We start from the raw sequence: 14,727 nt of genomic DNA, 5'->3' as shown, positions 1-14,727 counted from the left end.
AGAAATCTGTTTTTATTTGCTTTTACCTGCCTCAAGAAACTGAGGGAAGAAACACAACTTCTTGATAAAAAGTGATTACCTACTGTGGCAGGGAAAATGATATGGACAAAGGTGGGAGTAAAGTTTTTCAAAGTATAAACCTGTTTATATGATTTGATTTTTTTAGTTAAAAAATTAAATTTTTTAAAAATGGAAGTTTCAAATGATGTAAAAAATTTCCAAACATTAATATTAAGTAAAAAAGCAAGGAGCAAAACAGTTTGCCTCCCATGCTTACATTTGTATTATTACATGAATGTGTGCATGTACATGTATAATTCACACACAAAATAAACATGTGTATGTATAGATGTTTGAATATATCTGCAAGGATAAGAAGCTAGCAATAATGTATCTGGAGCAGGAAGCTAGGTGGCTGAGGGATAGGAATGGAGGCAGACTTACTTTTCACTAAGTATCTTTTGGATTTGCATTTTGTGCATTAACTTAAAAATTTTTTTTTAATAAATATATTTCTTGGAACCATCTTGGACTCCCAATGTCCTCCATAAAGCTGGTCTAAGACATTCAACATAATCCACAGATAAATGTAGAATATTCAAGGGGGACCTGGGTGGCTCAGTTGGTTAAGTGCTTGCCTTCAGCTCAGGTCATGATCCCAGGGTCCTGGGGTCTAGCCCCATGTCGTTGGGCTCCCTGCTGGGCAGGAGTCTGCTTCTCCTTCTCCCTCTGCCCCTACCCTACTTGTGCTCTCTTTCTCTCTCAAATAAATACAATCTTTAAAAAAAATTTTTTTTAAATGTAGAATATTCAAGTGATATGAATTAATTCTTCTAAGATAATTATTGAGCACTTATAATATGGAATACAACAATGAACAATACAAAACTGTAATTCAATACTCGCACAATGCTATTTTCTTTCTTCATATATGCTTATCTTACTACTTCCGCCCAGAATCCCCTTCAATCCGCTATATATATGACCAACTTTTGCTTCATCCTTCAGGACTCATCTTAGCCATAACACCCTCTCAGAAGCTTTCCTTACTGCTTCCCACACCTCTCTAGGCCCATACTTATCTATGAGGCTAGGCTGTACATTAGATGGTGCAATCTAGCCTACTATATAACCTAATGATCACACTGGATAGAAATGCTCTTTGCTAGCTAGACAATAAATTCCTTGAGATAAGAAATTTAACTTTTCCACTATGCTTAGCATTCTAGCACTAAATACTTACTGAACTTACTACCATTTAGAGCATATCGAATATTCAGGATCTAAGAAATAAAAGAAAAAACAACTAAACATATATATTTTTAAAGATTTATTTATTTATTAGAGAGTGAGTGCTCAAGGGCGGGGAGAAAGGGTTGATGAAGAGGGAGACAGAGTTCCAAACAGACTCTGTGCTGAGCACAAAGCCAGATGTGGAGCTCAATCCCAGGACCCCAAGATCTAGACCTGAGCTGAAACCAAAAGTTAGATGTTCAACTGACTGTGCCACCAAGACGCCCCACTACTAAACATGTTTTTAAAAATTCATTCTCTTTCCTGATGACCAGAAACAAGGGACTGAATAAAAATGGTAGTGTAAGGAAAAGCATATCTAGCCCCAAGATTCTGGTGTATAAAGGAAGGTAGAGAACAACACAACACAAAACAAAAAGATATGCACTAATGTAAATACAAAAATCTTTCAAATACTTCAAAAAAAAATCTATCCCCCAAAACACAGAGTTTGTTTTAAACAGTTTAAGTAACAAACACTGGAAAGGAAAATATTAAAGCTGATTCTAATTATTTTTGCCAGTGATCATTTTGTGATTCTGAAAGTTGCTCTGCTTTAGTAAACAGGGATAAGATCTTATAAATAATCGAAACTGGTGAAAGGTACAATTAGAATAGAACACACACATATACCTTATTGCTTTTTTACTTACTTTACTTACTTTTTTCCCCCGTTTTCCTTTATGACGCACGTCCTTATTGTCTTGGTCCAATGAAGGACCCAACTGTCTCACGTCAGTGCCACTGGCTTCCTTCAGTTGGTCAGGGGAGCATCTAGCTCTTCCAGGGATTTGGAATTCATTTTCTCCTTCTGCCCGGTTCCAATTGGCCTAAGGGGTAGACTAAACCTTAAATCAAATTCAAATTTTCTCTAAGCTATGCTCTAATGATGTGCTTGTTCAAACACTGATGTTTTTGACAGTCTACAAATACAACCACTTTTGCTAGTTTTTCCTCTATACTTTTGTTTTATCTCATCACCAAATCCCAACCCCTTGAGTTCTTTAGTTCACAGCATATGGCCTAAACCAAATTCCTAAAGACAAAGCATAAAAGATAAACTTACAAAAGTTGTTTGTCTAAGTTATCATTAAGTCAGATGTAGCTACATTTGAATTTAATTAAATAACAAATGGTAAGTTTTAGGGAACACATGTAAGACTAAATGAGTTTAAAGGCAATCAACAAAACTCATGTCCAGTTTAACCACTCTGCATTGTTGGAAGACTGATTTTGTTTTCTGTTTTTGCACTTAATACTGAAGATATTCTGTTCGCATATACTTTGCTGAATGAATACTTAAGAGTAAAGACAAGTCAAAGTTATAGCTAGTAACTAATTTTTGTTTACAGTTAGAGTTCTGGGACAACAGAGCAAACTAAAAACGATGTGCAACCAAAAAGTAAACATGTAAAAGTTGGTTTAATTTCTTTCCTAAAGCCCAGTAATATAGGTCCAATGAATGGAGGGGGTGAAGGGAGAAAGTGCTCCATGACAGGCCTGAAATAATTAGGAATGTCACTTCATTCAGCTAGTAAACAGCAAAGCTAAGACTTGAACTCTTATCCATTTGACCATGTTTTTGCCTTTGGCAACTACTCTCTATGAGCACACTGAGGCTACACACAACTCTGTAAGGGGACCACAGTTTTGTTACTATAGCTTAAATTTTTAGCATTGGCTATGCTAAAGTTTATGTTGATCACCAGGTCATTCTCATATACAGTTCATACAACCTAATGCTAGAGAGGACTCTGACCTTTTGCTTAGCTACTAGCCTGCTCCTGTCACCTGTGATCTTTTCAACATAGGTATGGAATGAAAGTGTATTCTACTTTCTGAGAAAACAGGAACAAAACTTTTAAGACTGAACTCAAAGGAAACTGTTTTGTGAAATATCCCCTGATCTCCTTAACTGTGTGTATACTTTTATTTCATCACCTATCATCATCCTGTACTGTGGTTATTCAGAAGACTATAAGTGCCTGAGAATAGGAGCTGTTAAATAGTATCTTTATATTCAGTCTCTTGTTCTGTCTTCCCATCCATCATCTAACACAATACCTAGTAAAATAATGGATTCTAAATACACACTGACTGAAATAGAGAGTAAAAGAGTATATTATCATGCTGTCAATCTCCTTCAACTTCAGAAAACTGTCAGTATTCACAATCAAAAATATTTCCCCCCCTTGTCCTACATCAAGATGCGCAAGAACACCTGAAGAACAGCTCTCCTTAACAGTCTATATTTTAACTCCTTATGACAGATCAACACACGGGGAGGGAAAAAACAGGCTTAATAAGGCAAGTTCATAGGATGACAGACCATATTTTAAATTGTACTTTATTTTCTCTTTACTTAGCTTTATTTATCATGAGAACAAAGACAACTCCCTCAACTAAAACCTGTTTCTTCCTCAAAATGCCAATCATACCCCTAAAATGTCCAACATAACCATCTGCTGATGCCCAAATTACCTTCGCTTCACCATTTAGTCCCATTAGGCTATTTTTCCAACTGAGCAGGAAGACTGTGGTGATAACAAGAATTAACATTCACAAAACATTACTACTTGCCAGCACTGATAGAAGACAGTTAATGTATTAACCTTTAATCTTCACCACAGCCCAGTGAAGTAGATATTATTCCCATTTTATGATAAAGAAACTAAAAAGAAGATGAATAACTTGAGTAAAACAGCTATTAAGTACAAGAGTTCAAATTCAAACCCAGGTAATTTGACCCCAGAAACCACGATCTTAATCACCATTTACAGCCAATTTCCAACTAGTATTTGTGTACACACGGGCAAATTATATATTGTCATTTTTCGAATTTCAATCACTTTGGACCCTACTACAATTTCTTTAAAAGCGTAAGTGCTTACGTTAAAGTAGATTTCATTCTAAAGATGATCACACAAGTTACCTGAAGCCGAAGGTCAGACATCTGTCTTAATAAATCCTCAAAGAGTTCTCTATCATCTTCTGGTAATTCAGAAGACAAGACAACCCCCACAAAGCATCCTGACGCTTGTAACATGGTATCAGGAAACATGTAGGCTCCCACAGTACATTTAAGAACTGGAGATCTATCAGGAACTAGAGGATACAACCAGTCACAAACCTGAAAGGATTAGTCAGGGGAAAAAAAAAAAATCAATGAATATACACGGTTTTCACTGGTTTTAGAATTGTTATACCAGAAAATAAACATTTCAAAATTCTAAATGCATTTTACAAGGCTTTACAGAATCATTAGCATCAATAAATTCCCACTAAAAATTAGCCACTTGCTAGTCTGATCTTTGTGCATATCACTCACAAGAACTGTCCTAAAAATGTTATTGCTTCACTAACTATACAGTCTTCAAAGTAGTAGCCTTAAATAGCAAATAACCAATAATGAATTTAGTTTTAAATAAATAAGTCAAAGTAAATTAAGACTTTCTTTATAATTCAAATTAGACATGATTTTGTGGAAATAAAAGTACGTGTATTTACTGATTTAATCCACATAATTCCATGAAGTTAGATATTGTCATTTTATGTACAAGAAAACTAAGGCACGGAGAGGTTAATTAAGTTGCTCAGAGTCTGTGAAGAGTGGAGCTAGGATTTAGACGCAAGCAATCTGGCACCAGAGAAGCCAAACAATTCCTTTAAGTAGAAACCCAGCATTCGCAGGGGCATTTGGGTGGCTCAGTTAGTTAAACATTTGACTCTTGATTTTGGCTCAGGTCATGATTTCAGGGTCGTGAGATAAAGCCCTGTGTCAGGCTCTGCGATCAACATGGAGTCTGCTTTGAGATTCTCTCTCTCCTCTCCTTCTGCCTCTCCCCCCACAGTACGCTCTCTTAATAAATAAAATCTAAAAAAACCAAAAAAACAAAAACAAAAACAAAAAACAAAAAAGAAAACCAGCATTCACAATGCTGCTTTTTTTTTTTCACTAAGTCCAAGAGAATCTGACATAGCTAGAATAGAACATTAAGTTATGCTTATGGATTTACCATCTATTATTAAGTTCTATCAAAACAAACAAAGCTGCCCTGCAATATCATCAGATTGTCCATACACTAAGACTTAAGCTCACTTTCTGAAGATAAAAATTCAGAAGAGACTAAATTTAAATCATAATATCCAAATGCATTCATTTCCATTGAGATTACACTCTGAGCGAAGAGAATATTCTAATTGTGCTGCTCATCCAGGACACATTGCTTTCCTAATTATTAAGAAACTTGGGAGAATAATCTATTATCAAAATATTGTGTAAATGAGTCAAAGAGCATGGAAGATTTCATATAAAAAATGGAAAATTCTGGTACACTGCCATCATCTCTGATCAACAGAATATAAACCTATAAGGATCAGAGTATCCAAGTCTGATTCTTTCTTGGAGAGTCCTTAATAAGCCTTCTCAAATTCTTCTTTTATAGGTTCTCTTTTTTAGTCATCTCAAATACCATTCTCCATCTTTTATAAGTCAAACTCAGAGAAGACATAATAAAACTGATTATTGTGTCTTCCAAAGTATATTACTATGAGTGGTATATGAAAGGACTTTAAGTAATACACCAGATTATTTAAATTTGAATAGTAATATATTTCAATAAATTAAGAAAAAATACATCTATCTCTCAATTTCACCGCTGTTATTGGTTGGGATGACAAAATTAACAAATGAGACATTTATTTATCTATTTATTTAAGAGAGGGGTGGTGGGGCAGAGGGAGAGGGAGAATCTTAACCCTGAGATCATGACCTGAGCCAGATCAAGAACTGGACACTTAACCGACTGAGCCACCCAGGAACCCCAACAAATGAGACATTTAAATGATTTAGAAAGTAATAATAGCAGAGGTATGAGACTGACAAAAAAAAAGTTGCAAAGGTTGTACTTAAATAACTAAAATTGGGAAAGTTTTCTTTTATTGTCATGATTTCTCTAAGACTAACTACATTCTGGACACCTTGATTGAACTGGAGTATCCCCAAATCTTCTGAAATGAAACTTTATAGACATTTCTCAGAGTAGATCATTGCAGATTGGAGGGCTTATCCACCACAGGCAGATTTCTCCCAGATTCACTTTTAGAAAGCAACCTTATGCCTAAGTTCTAATGAACTGACTACAAATTTAACAGGCTTAAAAAGTATATTAAACTAAAACCTAGAGAAAAATCATTTTTAGAAACCCTAGAATTCTATGCCTGCCTACTTAAGAACAAATGTTAATTTCTAATTTCATTAACAGACCTACAGTGATTTTTAAGGTATAAGAAGTTATATTAAAAAAAATTATACTTAACTTCTAATATTCACTTGATTCAGTGTTTGTTTTTTAGAACAGAGACATTCAGTAAATACATGTTAACTGCCTTTTAGGTCACTGTTACAAACATCTGAATACATGCAAATGAGAGCCCCTTCAAGAAACTCAAACTTCAGTGAAATTTTACTTATTATTTACGACCAAAAATAGGAGATACTAGAAAGATTAAAAACACTTTCTTTAAAGCACTCAAACGGACAAATTTTTACTAGAAAACAAGTCATTTTAATGGTTGAGCTCATGTAACCAAGTAGAGTGTTTCTGATTTTCATTTCCCATATCTCCAGTAGTCTGGGCCCCAAAAGTTTTTTTATTTTTTAATGTATTTTATTGTATTACGTATTTATTTATTTATGTTTGGGGGGCAGAGGGAGAAGGAGAGAGAGAATCTTAAGCAGGCTCCATGCCCAACGTGGAGCCTTGCTCCATATTACAACCCTGAGATCACGACTTGTGCTGAAATCAAGAGTCTGACATTTAACTGACTGAGCCATCCACGCACACCCCACCCCGCAAAGGTTTTAAATTCCACTGTTACAACACAGCTATATTACCAGGTCAGCAGAAAGTATTACAGCTTTTATCAGCCTCTTCACAATCCCGATCAATATGACTACTCTTTCTACCTCAAGGATTATTTCCCAAAATAACTTACGGGATACACAATATTCTTCCTATCCAATAATGAAGTCTTTTTTTTTTCTTTCCCCAGCAATGCCCCCAAATAACTCCTTCATATATATCTAGTAAGTCTCCAACTCCCTTTAAACAACTTTCAAGTTGATTCCATGTAAAAGCTACCTAAGAATTGAAAGTGGAGTATACCAAAAGACAAAATCAATCTAGGTAACTAGTGCTGTAACTAAACCAACCACATCATCTGGACTCTGGACAAAAAGACCTGCTTTGCTCAAATAGTCATCTTCCTTACATGCATGCAAACTTCTTTGTTATACCCAGTATAAATGGAGTCCTCAATCCTAGAACCCAACTCCCTGTACTGATGTCCAATCTTTTAAAAACAGATTGTTATTACAATATCACCTTCAAAATATTGCCTTTAGAATATTTCATTAATTCCACAGCAGTGCCCTAACAACACCAGTTGTTATTTAGCACCATTCTTTACTCTTGGACCAAGGGCATTCCAATAAATTTACCTGCTTGGAATATTAGAAATGCATCTTAAATTATCATTGCTATCTCTACTTCTATACCAAAGTTTCTTAACCTCTGCATGATTAACATTCTGGGTTACATAATTTTGATTGACGAAAGTGATCCTGTTTAGAGGTTTAGAGTCCCCCTGGCCTCTATCTACTATATGCCAGTAGCAGTAGCACAACTCACCCCCCAGTTGTGACAACCAAAAATGTCTCCAGACATTGTCAAAATGTCTTTGGGTTGGAGAGTGGGGGGAGATCACCCCTGGTTGAGAAACACTGTTCTACATACTGGGCTAGGTTTAGCCCAGATCAACCCCTCAGATGGGGCTTGACAACATTTGTGGAAATTTACAGTAACACACCCACATGAGTTACATAAATCCTTTTTGAAATTGAAGTTACTAGGTTTCTTCTTCAATAAAGAATTAAAAATTTAAGGATGAATGCTCCAATGTCCCTCAGGTCTTATCACCACAATTTTAATAATAAAACACAATTTCGAAAAAAAAATAAAACAAAACAGTTTTGTATCTTAAAAAAAAATTAAACATCTAGGCATTTAAGGCTCATAAATTTCACAGAATATATTAATAAGGAACTAGAATGATCTTTTTGCACTTGTTGTCCTGGACACATAATAAATATTGACAAACAAAAACAATGTATTCTATACATATTTCAAATTATGTTTACATTTTTCTCTGGCTTACCTGAAGAAACCCAGGAGGACGGTTTAGAACGGTATCAAGAGAATTATCCAAGAACCTCACAATTCGAAGGTACCCTGGATATGAAGGTGCACTAACCTCCCCTGCAGGATTTACAAAAAAAATCTGTACTCCATTTGGTATCAGAATCAACTCATCTGCATCTAGCCCTAAGGTCTCAAGAGGAGGTGGCTGAGAATGATTCCTATAAAAGTCTTCTCCAACTGATGAAAATTCCCCAGATTCCGTTCCATAGGATACAGTGTAGTGACCCTCAGCAGCCTGAGGAGTATAAGCAGGAGGTGCTTCTGCTGGATGACTTTGAGATTGTAAGGATAAAGAACTAGGTGCCAGAACCAACCCTGTACTTGTTGTTGAAATGTTTCCATTTACTTCAGTATGCTGAGGAGGTGAACTAAAGGACTGAGGCTCTGGTGACTTTTCAGACATGTCTTTAGGTGGAAATTCTGGATATAACTTGGGCACCTCCTGAAGATCATTCCGTAGAGAAGTGGCAAGACCCTTCTCCAGAATTTCCAACCTGGTACGTACATTCTGTAGTGTTTCTTTCATTTTCTGTTGCATCTGTCTAGCAGATTCCCACCCAGCACCTATGTGTTCAGGGTCTGTCGATGATATGCTGATTCCTCTGAGCAGGTGTCCTATTCCTTGCTTATAGTAGTTCTTTGCTTCTTCCTTCTGACCTAATTCATCTGTATTCAGTCCCTTATTAACAAATAAAAAGGCCTTCTTGTATGCTTCCTTGATGATCTTAATTTCAGCAGGTTCTCCATTTTGTGGCTCTTGCTCCATTTCTGTCAAACAGAAAATATTATCTTTAATTATCTAATTTAACTATTTGTTTATTGAATTATTATCAGTTTCTCCTACCTAAATATATTTCAAGAAGCTACGAGTCTTGCTGGTCTGTCTTGTTCACTCTTGTATTCCCTAACCCTATTATTAGATCTGACATAGAGAATGCACTCAATATGTATTTGTTGAATAGATAAATAATGCTCTTGTTCCTAAAAATTGTTTTAATTAAAAACAGAAGAGAATAAGTCAGAATATATCTACTGAATAATTTTCTTATTACAGTTTCTTATAATAAATAAATGTTTCCTACCATGTATCCAATGTTAGAACCAAAGAGCCTCATTCTAAAATTCATTATAATATAAATCCAGATTATATCCACCTAATTAAAAATGGGGTTCAGGGGCACCTGGGTGGCTCTGACGGTTAACCATCAGACTCTTGATTTCAGCTCAGGTCATGATCTCAGGGTCATGGGATTGAGCCCTGAGTTGGGCTCTGTGCTGAGCAAGGAGTATGCTTTAGATTCTCACTTCCTCTCCCTCTGTCCCTCCTGCTCATGCCCACGCTCTCTCTCAAATAAACAAATCTTTAAAAAAAAAAAAAAAAAGGTTCAGTCACACACTGGAGAGGACAGAAACGAGAAAAAATTATCTGGATGAAGCTTTAAAGTTATCCACTTCCACTTAAAGGTGGCAGGTTACTCACATGCGGTTAGCCCTGTTCCCTCCGAAGACTCCACTAAAATAACTCTAGCAAGATTAAAAAGGCATAACCTCTCCTTCTTGTTAATGAGAAAAAAACATGAACAGGTACTTCGCAAAAGAGGATTTTTAAATGGCACGTGAAAAGGTGTTCAACACCTGATCTTGTGTATACCTACATTTCAAAGCTTACGTTACATAGTGTGCTGAAAGATTTCCTGAAATAACGTGTCAGTGGAGGCAATGGGTTGCCTATTGAAAAGGAAAGTGTGGGGGGCTGGGGGAGTGGTGGTGGCGGTGGCAGTGGCGTAATTCCATGGGTCGGTTGCTGAATAGCATTTCTTGCTGGCCTCTCCATCTTGGGAGAGAAAAAAAAAGTTTAGCAGGGGAAAAAACCTGAAAATCTATCTATCAGGTGAAATGTAGTTGGGAACTTTTGTACAGAAAGTAAAAGTTTGGGGTGCCTGGTTGGCTCAGTTGTTAAGCGTCTGCCTTCGGCTCAGGGTAGGCATGATCCCAGGGTCCTGGGATCCAGCCCCTCATCGGGCTCCCTGCTGGGAGCCTGCTTCTTCCTCTCCCACTCTCCCTGCTTGTGTTCCCTCTCTTGCTGGCTTTCTCTGTCAAATAAATAAATAAATAAAATCTTTTTTAAAAAAAAGAAAAAAGAAAGTAAAAGTTTGTAATGAAATACTGTATTTTTAATTTGGGATTTACTCCAGGATTTGATATATTCTCAGCAGTCTCTGAGAAAATCCATTTCACAGGGGTAAGAACTGCAGAATAGTTCTTAAAAAAAATAATGCCTGTCATATCCCTAATCACAGTTAAGACCTTATCAAGTGGCTTGAAAAGACAAAAATATTACATGATTCCACAAACTTTAATTTTTATTTTTAAAATATCTTTTAAAGATCGAGGGGCTCCTGAGTCGCTCAGTTAAGCGTCTGCCTTCAGCTAAGTTCATGATCCTGGGGTCCTGGGATCCAGCCCCATCAGGCTCTCTGCTCAGCGAGGAGCTTGCTTCTCCCTCTCTCCCAACTTGTGCTCTCTCTCTCTCAAATAAATCTTTAAAAAAGGGGGGAAAATATTGATTTATTTATTTAAGGTGGGGAGGGGCACAGGGAGAGGGAGACAATCTTAAGCAGAGTCCCCTGAGCATGGAGCGCAAGGCGGGGCTCTATTTCACCACCCTGAGATCACCATCTGAGCCGAAACCAAGAGTCGGGCAGCTTAATCGACTGTGCCACCCAGGCGCCCCTCACATACTTTCATTTTTAAAGTTGAGAACAGGAAGTTTTGAAATGTCAATCTATAGTATTAAATAAAATAGTACCCACATCAGTATAATCGTCTTAAATCCCAAACCAAACCCTGGTTCCAGACAGAAATAGCGCATTTATTTTTTAAAAGGTTCTAATAAAAGAAGTCAAACGTGTTTGTTTCGGACATAACGATGTGTGGGTGTGCATATGTTTAAGCTTTAAAAAAAAATCTCAGGAGAAAAGGTAAAATTTTGAATCAAACTCCTGACAACTTAGTTCAATCCCATTGACCCTAAAAGCAGTGACAATCAAGCTAAGGTCAACATCACAAATAGTCTCTAATAAAGAAGGTGCTCTAATGCCTGCCGACCTGGCCCTTTACAAAAAAAGAACACGGAACTTCTTCAAATACCTGTATGAAATTCCCTCCTATTAATAGCATCCCATCCATTCTTGTCAGGGGAACTCTATAAATGACGTTTCACAAACCCCCACAGGTGAGAAAGAACCAACATAAACCCTTCCTGTTTCAAAAAGGTTTCCAGTAAAGTCACCAAACGGGGTCTGTTACTGCAAAGGAGCGCAATCAAAAAAACAGCTCCGTTTGTAACTGGGGACATTCTTACATTCCCCTTTTCTTGGTTTTGCTTTTGGAAATTTCAAAGAAAACCTGAATTCTTAAACGTTTAAACCAATATTTCAGAAGTAGCAACAATCCTGAACACAAATCCATTAAATTACAACGCAATAAAGTAAATTTCGAGGATCCTGGACAGAGTAAAACAGTTCATTAGTTAGTGGAAAATGGGCCAACCGTAAGGTAACGCAATAATGCCGTGTCACGAAACAGTGCACATTCCAAGAGAAACTTTTTCCAGACATAAAAATTAGGTCGGAGAGAGCCTCTGCGATGCTCAGTCCCTAACGAACACGAACAAATGCATTCGAAAGAGCAAAATCGTGTGCCATCCATTCCCAATACAATTGCTGTTGGTTGCTGATATTTTGTAAAGGCTACCGAACTTTCACGAAGCTGTAAGGACGCAAAACCACAGCCATTTTCGAAGCCAAGTAAACAAGCGCGTATGAGGCAGCAAGAATAGTCGACAGAGATGTTCCAAGAGCACGATCAAAGGGGTGGAAGTGGGAGGCAGCGTAAGCCAGTAAATGGGAGTGAAGGGCACAGGAAGCGCGGCGCTCGAAGGTTCCATAAATATAAGAGGCGGGGTAACTAAGAGAACAACTTCTCAAACTATTCTCTCGAAATTGCTTCCTTCAACGAAAGTTTCATGTCTGATACTTGGATGAGGGCTCGGGGCCCTTTCTGCCCTGCCCCTCCCCCCGCCCCGCCAGGCCGCGGGGGCCACGGAGCTCACGCGACTCGCCCGCCTCGGGAGGGTGGGGGGTGGCCCGCGCCAAGGGCGAATCCTTCCCTGCCGGCCGCCGCCCCACCTGTGCCTTCCAGACGTCGGGCACTTCGGCGCTACCTGAAGCGTCCCCGCCCGGCTGCCGCAGCCCAGAAACCTGCTCCCTCAGACGCCGCGTCTCTACAACGCGCTGGGCCGGGACCGGTCCCGAGGTTCTTAGCGTCTCGCACGCGCGCGCGACCCAACGCCGGGACTCACAAAGCATTCCAAGTCGCGCGCTCCAGAGCGCGCCACGTCACGCGGCCGCGCCGCCCCGCCCGTCAGCCCTCGCTCCCGCGGCAGGAGCCCGCAGGTCGGCTTTCGCGTGACGCCCACTCGGGCAGCTTACCCCGGCCCGCCCAGCATAAGTCTTTCCCACGCTGACCTTCTAAATGGTATGTCAGCTTGGAATCCCAGAGTCAAGGTGAAACTCTGGGGAGAAAAGGACGAGGGCGGAAGGCCCCTCAGAGAATCACGTGAACCAGCCGCTCAGCGCGGACCCCCAACCCTGGTCTTTGCGGCCACGTCGTCAGCCCCCGCGCTTGCGCAATATCTTTCTCCCCAGCGGAACCAAAGCCGCTGGAGGGGCTAGGAAAGAGCGGTGGGCAGTGAGAGCGGTCACGGCTAGAGGGAGCCCTGGACACAGTGCACGTGGGAGAACAAAGGCTGATTCAATTCTTCTGGAACCTAATCTTTGTTACTAATGTATTCTAAGACAGTTACCTCCAGTGGTAAAAGTCTGGAGGGGGTGTGTGGGTGTGTGTGTGCGCGCGCGCACCTGCGCACGGTAAAAGTCTATGTAGCAGTATGGTCAATGTTAAATTCCTGGCTCCTCAGGATAAACAGCAACTGTGCTAATACCATTTATGATTATCAGAAGCTAAGAGGGGGAAAATCAAAGTGGACATACCTTAGCTTTCTCCAAAACTTCTTTAAAATTACTAAAATGCTATAGATGACAGATTATATATTCTTCAATAGACTTGCCTTTAAAAAATTATGTATACAGTATCCTGAGGATTTACGACTAGCTAAGTGACTTGTTGAGGGATGACAGGGACTTAATTCTAGATGAATTGTTTACCTCAATCAAAACTAATTAATGATGAGGACTGTTGGATGACCACTGGGTGAGACTTAAATTAGGGGCCATTTGGAAATTTCCCCCAAATTGAAGAAAGGTAACAGTCATCCCAAAGAGAAAAGCCTAGCTTAGGAAGGTATACATTAATACAATGGTTTAAATGATTTTGCTCTTATACTCCCTAAAAGAATTCTGGAAAATGTGACTCTGTACCTTTTCCCTCAATTTTAGATTGACCATCCGTAAAAATTTTGATCTGACTTAAACAGTTGCAAAAGATGCAAATTGTTTTATTGTAAATTGACGTTTTAAAATAGAACTGTTACATAACCCTTTTATATGTAGCCAGTGCAACCTAAATACCAGGCAATTTGATATTCTTCAATTTTTAAAACTACACAAACAAGCTTTTCTTTAATATGAAATTTTACATCATTCCTTTTCTTCCTGAACCTGTATTTCCATAGTTCTTCATGAAATTTTATCCCAATGAAATATTTATTCTGGAAAGCATTTTATTGATCATCTATCATACTTCTTTGCATTGTAAGTACATAAATTTAAATCTAATTTTAAAATTTTGCGATAGCCATAAAAGTGTTTTAAAATGTAAAATTTCTAAATATAAGATCATTTTAAATAGAAAACCCTAAAATTTACCACAAAGTTACTAAAACTAATCACATACATCAAGGTTGCACGGTAAGAGATCAACATACAAAAATCAATAGTATTTCTAAACACTAGCAATGAACCCTCCAAAAATGAAATTAAGAATGTCATTGAGAATACTATCAAGAACAAAATACTTAGGAATAAATTTAACAAAGTAAGTGCAAGACTTGTACACCAGAAACTACAAAACATTGCTGAGAGGGTTTATAGAGGACCTAAATCAATGGAAGAACATTCCACATTCACAGACTGAAAGATTTAATATTGTT

At 38.2% G+C, this 14,727-nt stretch overlaps 1 protein-coding gene across 6 annotated transcripts in view; it reads right to left on the bottom strand.

Moving 5' to 3' along the window:
- Positions 1 to 13,242, bottom strand: part of SPART (spartin) — a 30,329-nt gene extending 17,087 nt beyond the window's left edge. Inside the window, exons 1-4 of one of the 6 annotated variants that reach the window (XM_045796957.2) lie at positions 13,085 to 13,242; positions 8,512 to 9,323; positions 4,226 to 4,423; positions 1,947 to 2,123 (exon numbers count right to left, since the gene is read on the bottom strand). In XM_045796957.2, coding sequence (XP_045652913.2) covers positions 1,947 to 2,123; positions 4,226 to 4,423; positions 8,512 to 9,321 — 1,185 coding nt within the window. In that variant the 5' untranslated portion in view covers positions 9,322 to 9,323; positions 13,085 to 13,242. The other 5 variants (XM_045796958.2, XM_087865183.1, XM_045796954.2 and 2 more) reach the window with 5 other exon arrangements.
- Positions 13,243 to 14,727: the final 1,485 nt, after the last annotated feature.

This window comes from Ursus americanus, chromosome 10 (genome assembly GCF_024610735.1).
Source record: "Ursus americanus isolate L20-20 chromosome 10, mUrsAme1.1.p, whole genome shotgun sequence".
Taxonomy (NCBI): domain Eukaryota; kingdom Metazoa; phylum Chordata; class Mammalia; order Carnivora; family Ursidae; genus Ursus; species Ursus americanus.
This window is presented reverse-complemented; position numbering and strand designations above follow the sequence as displayed.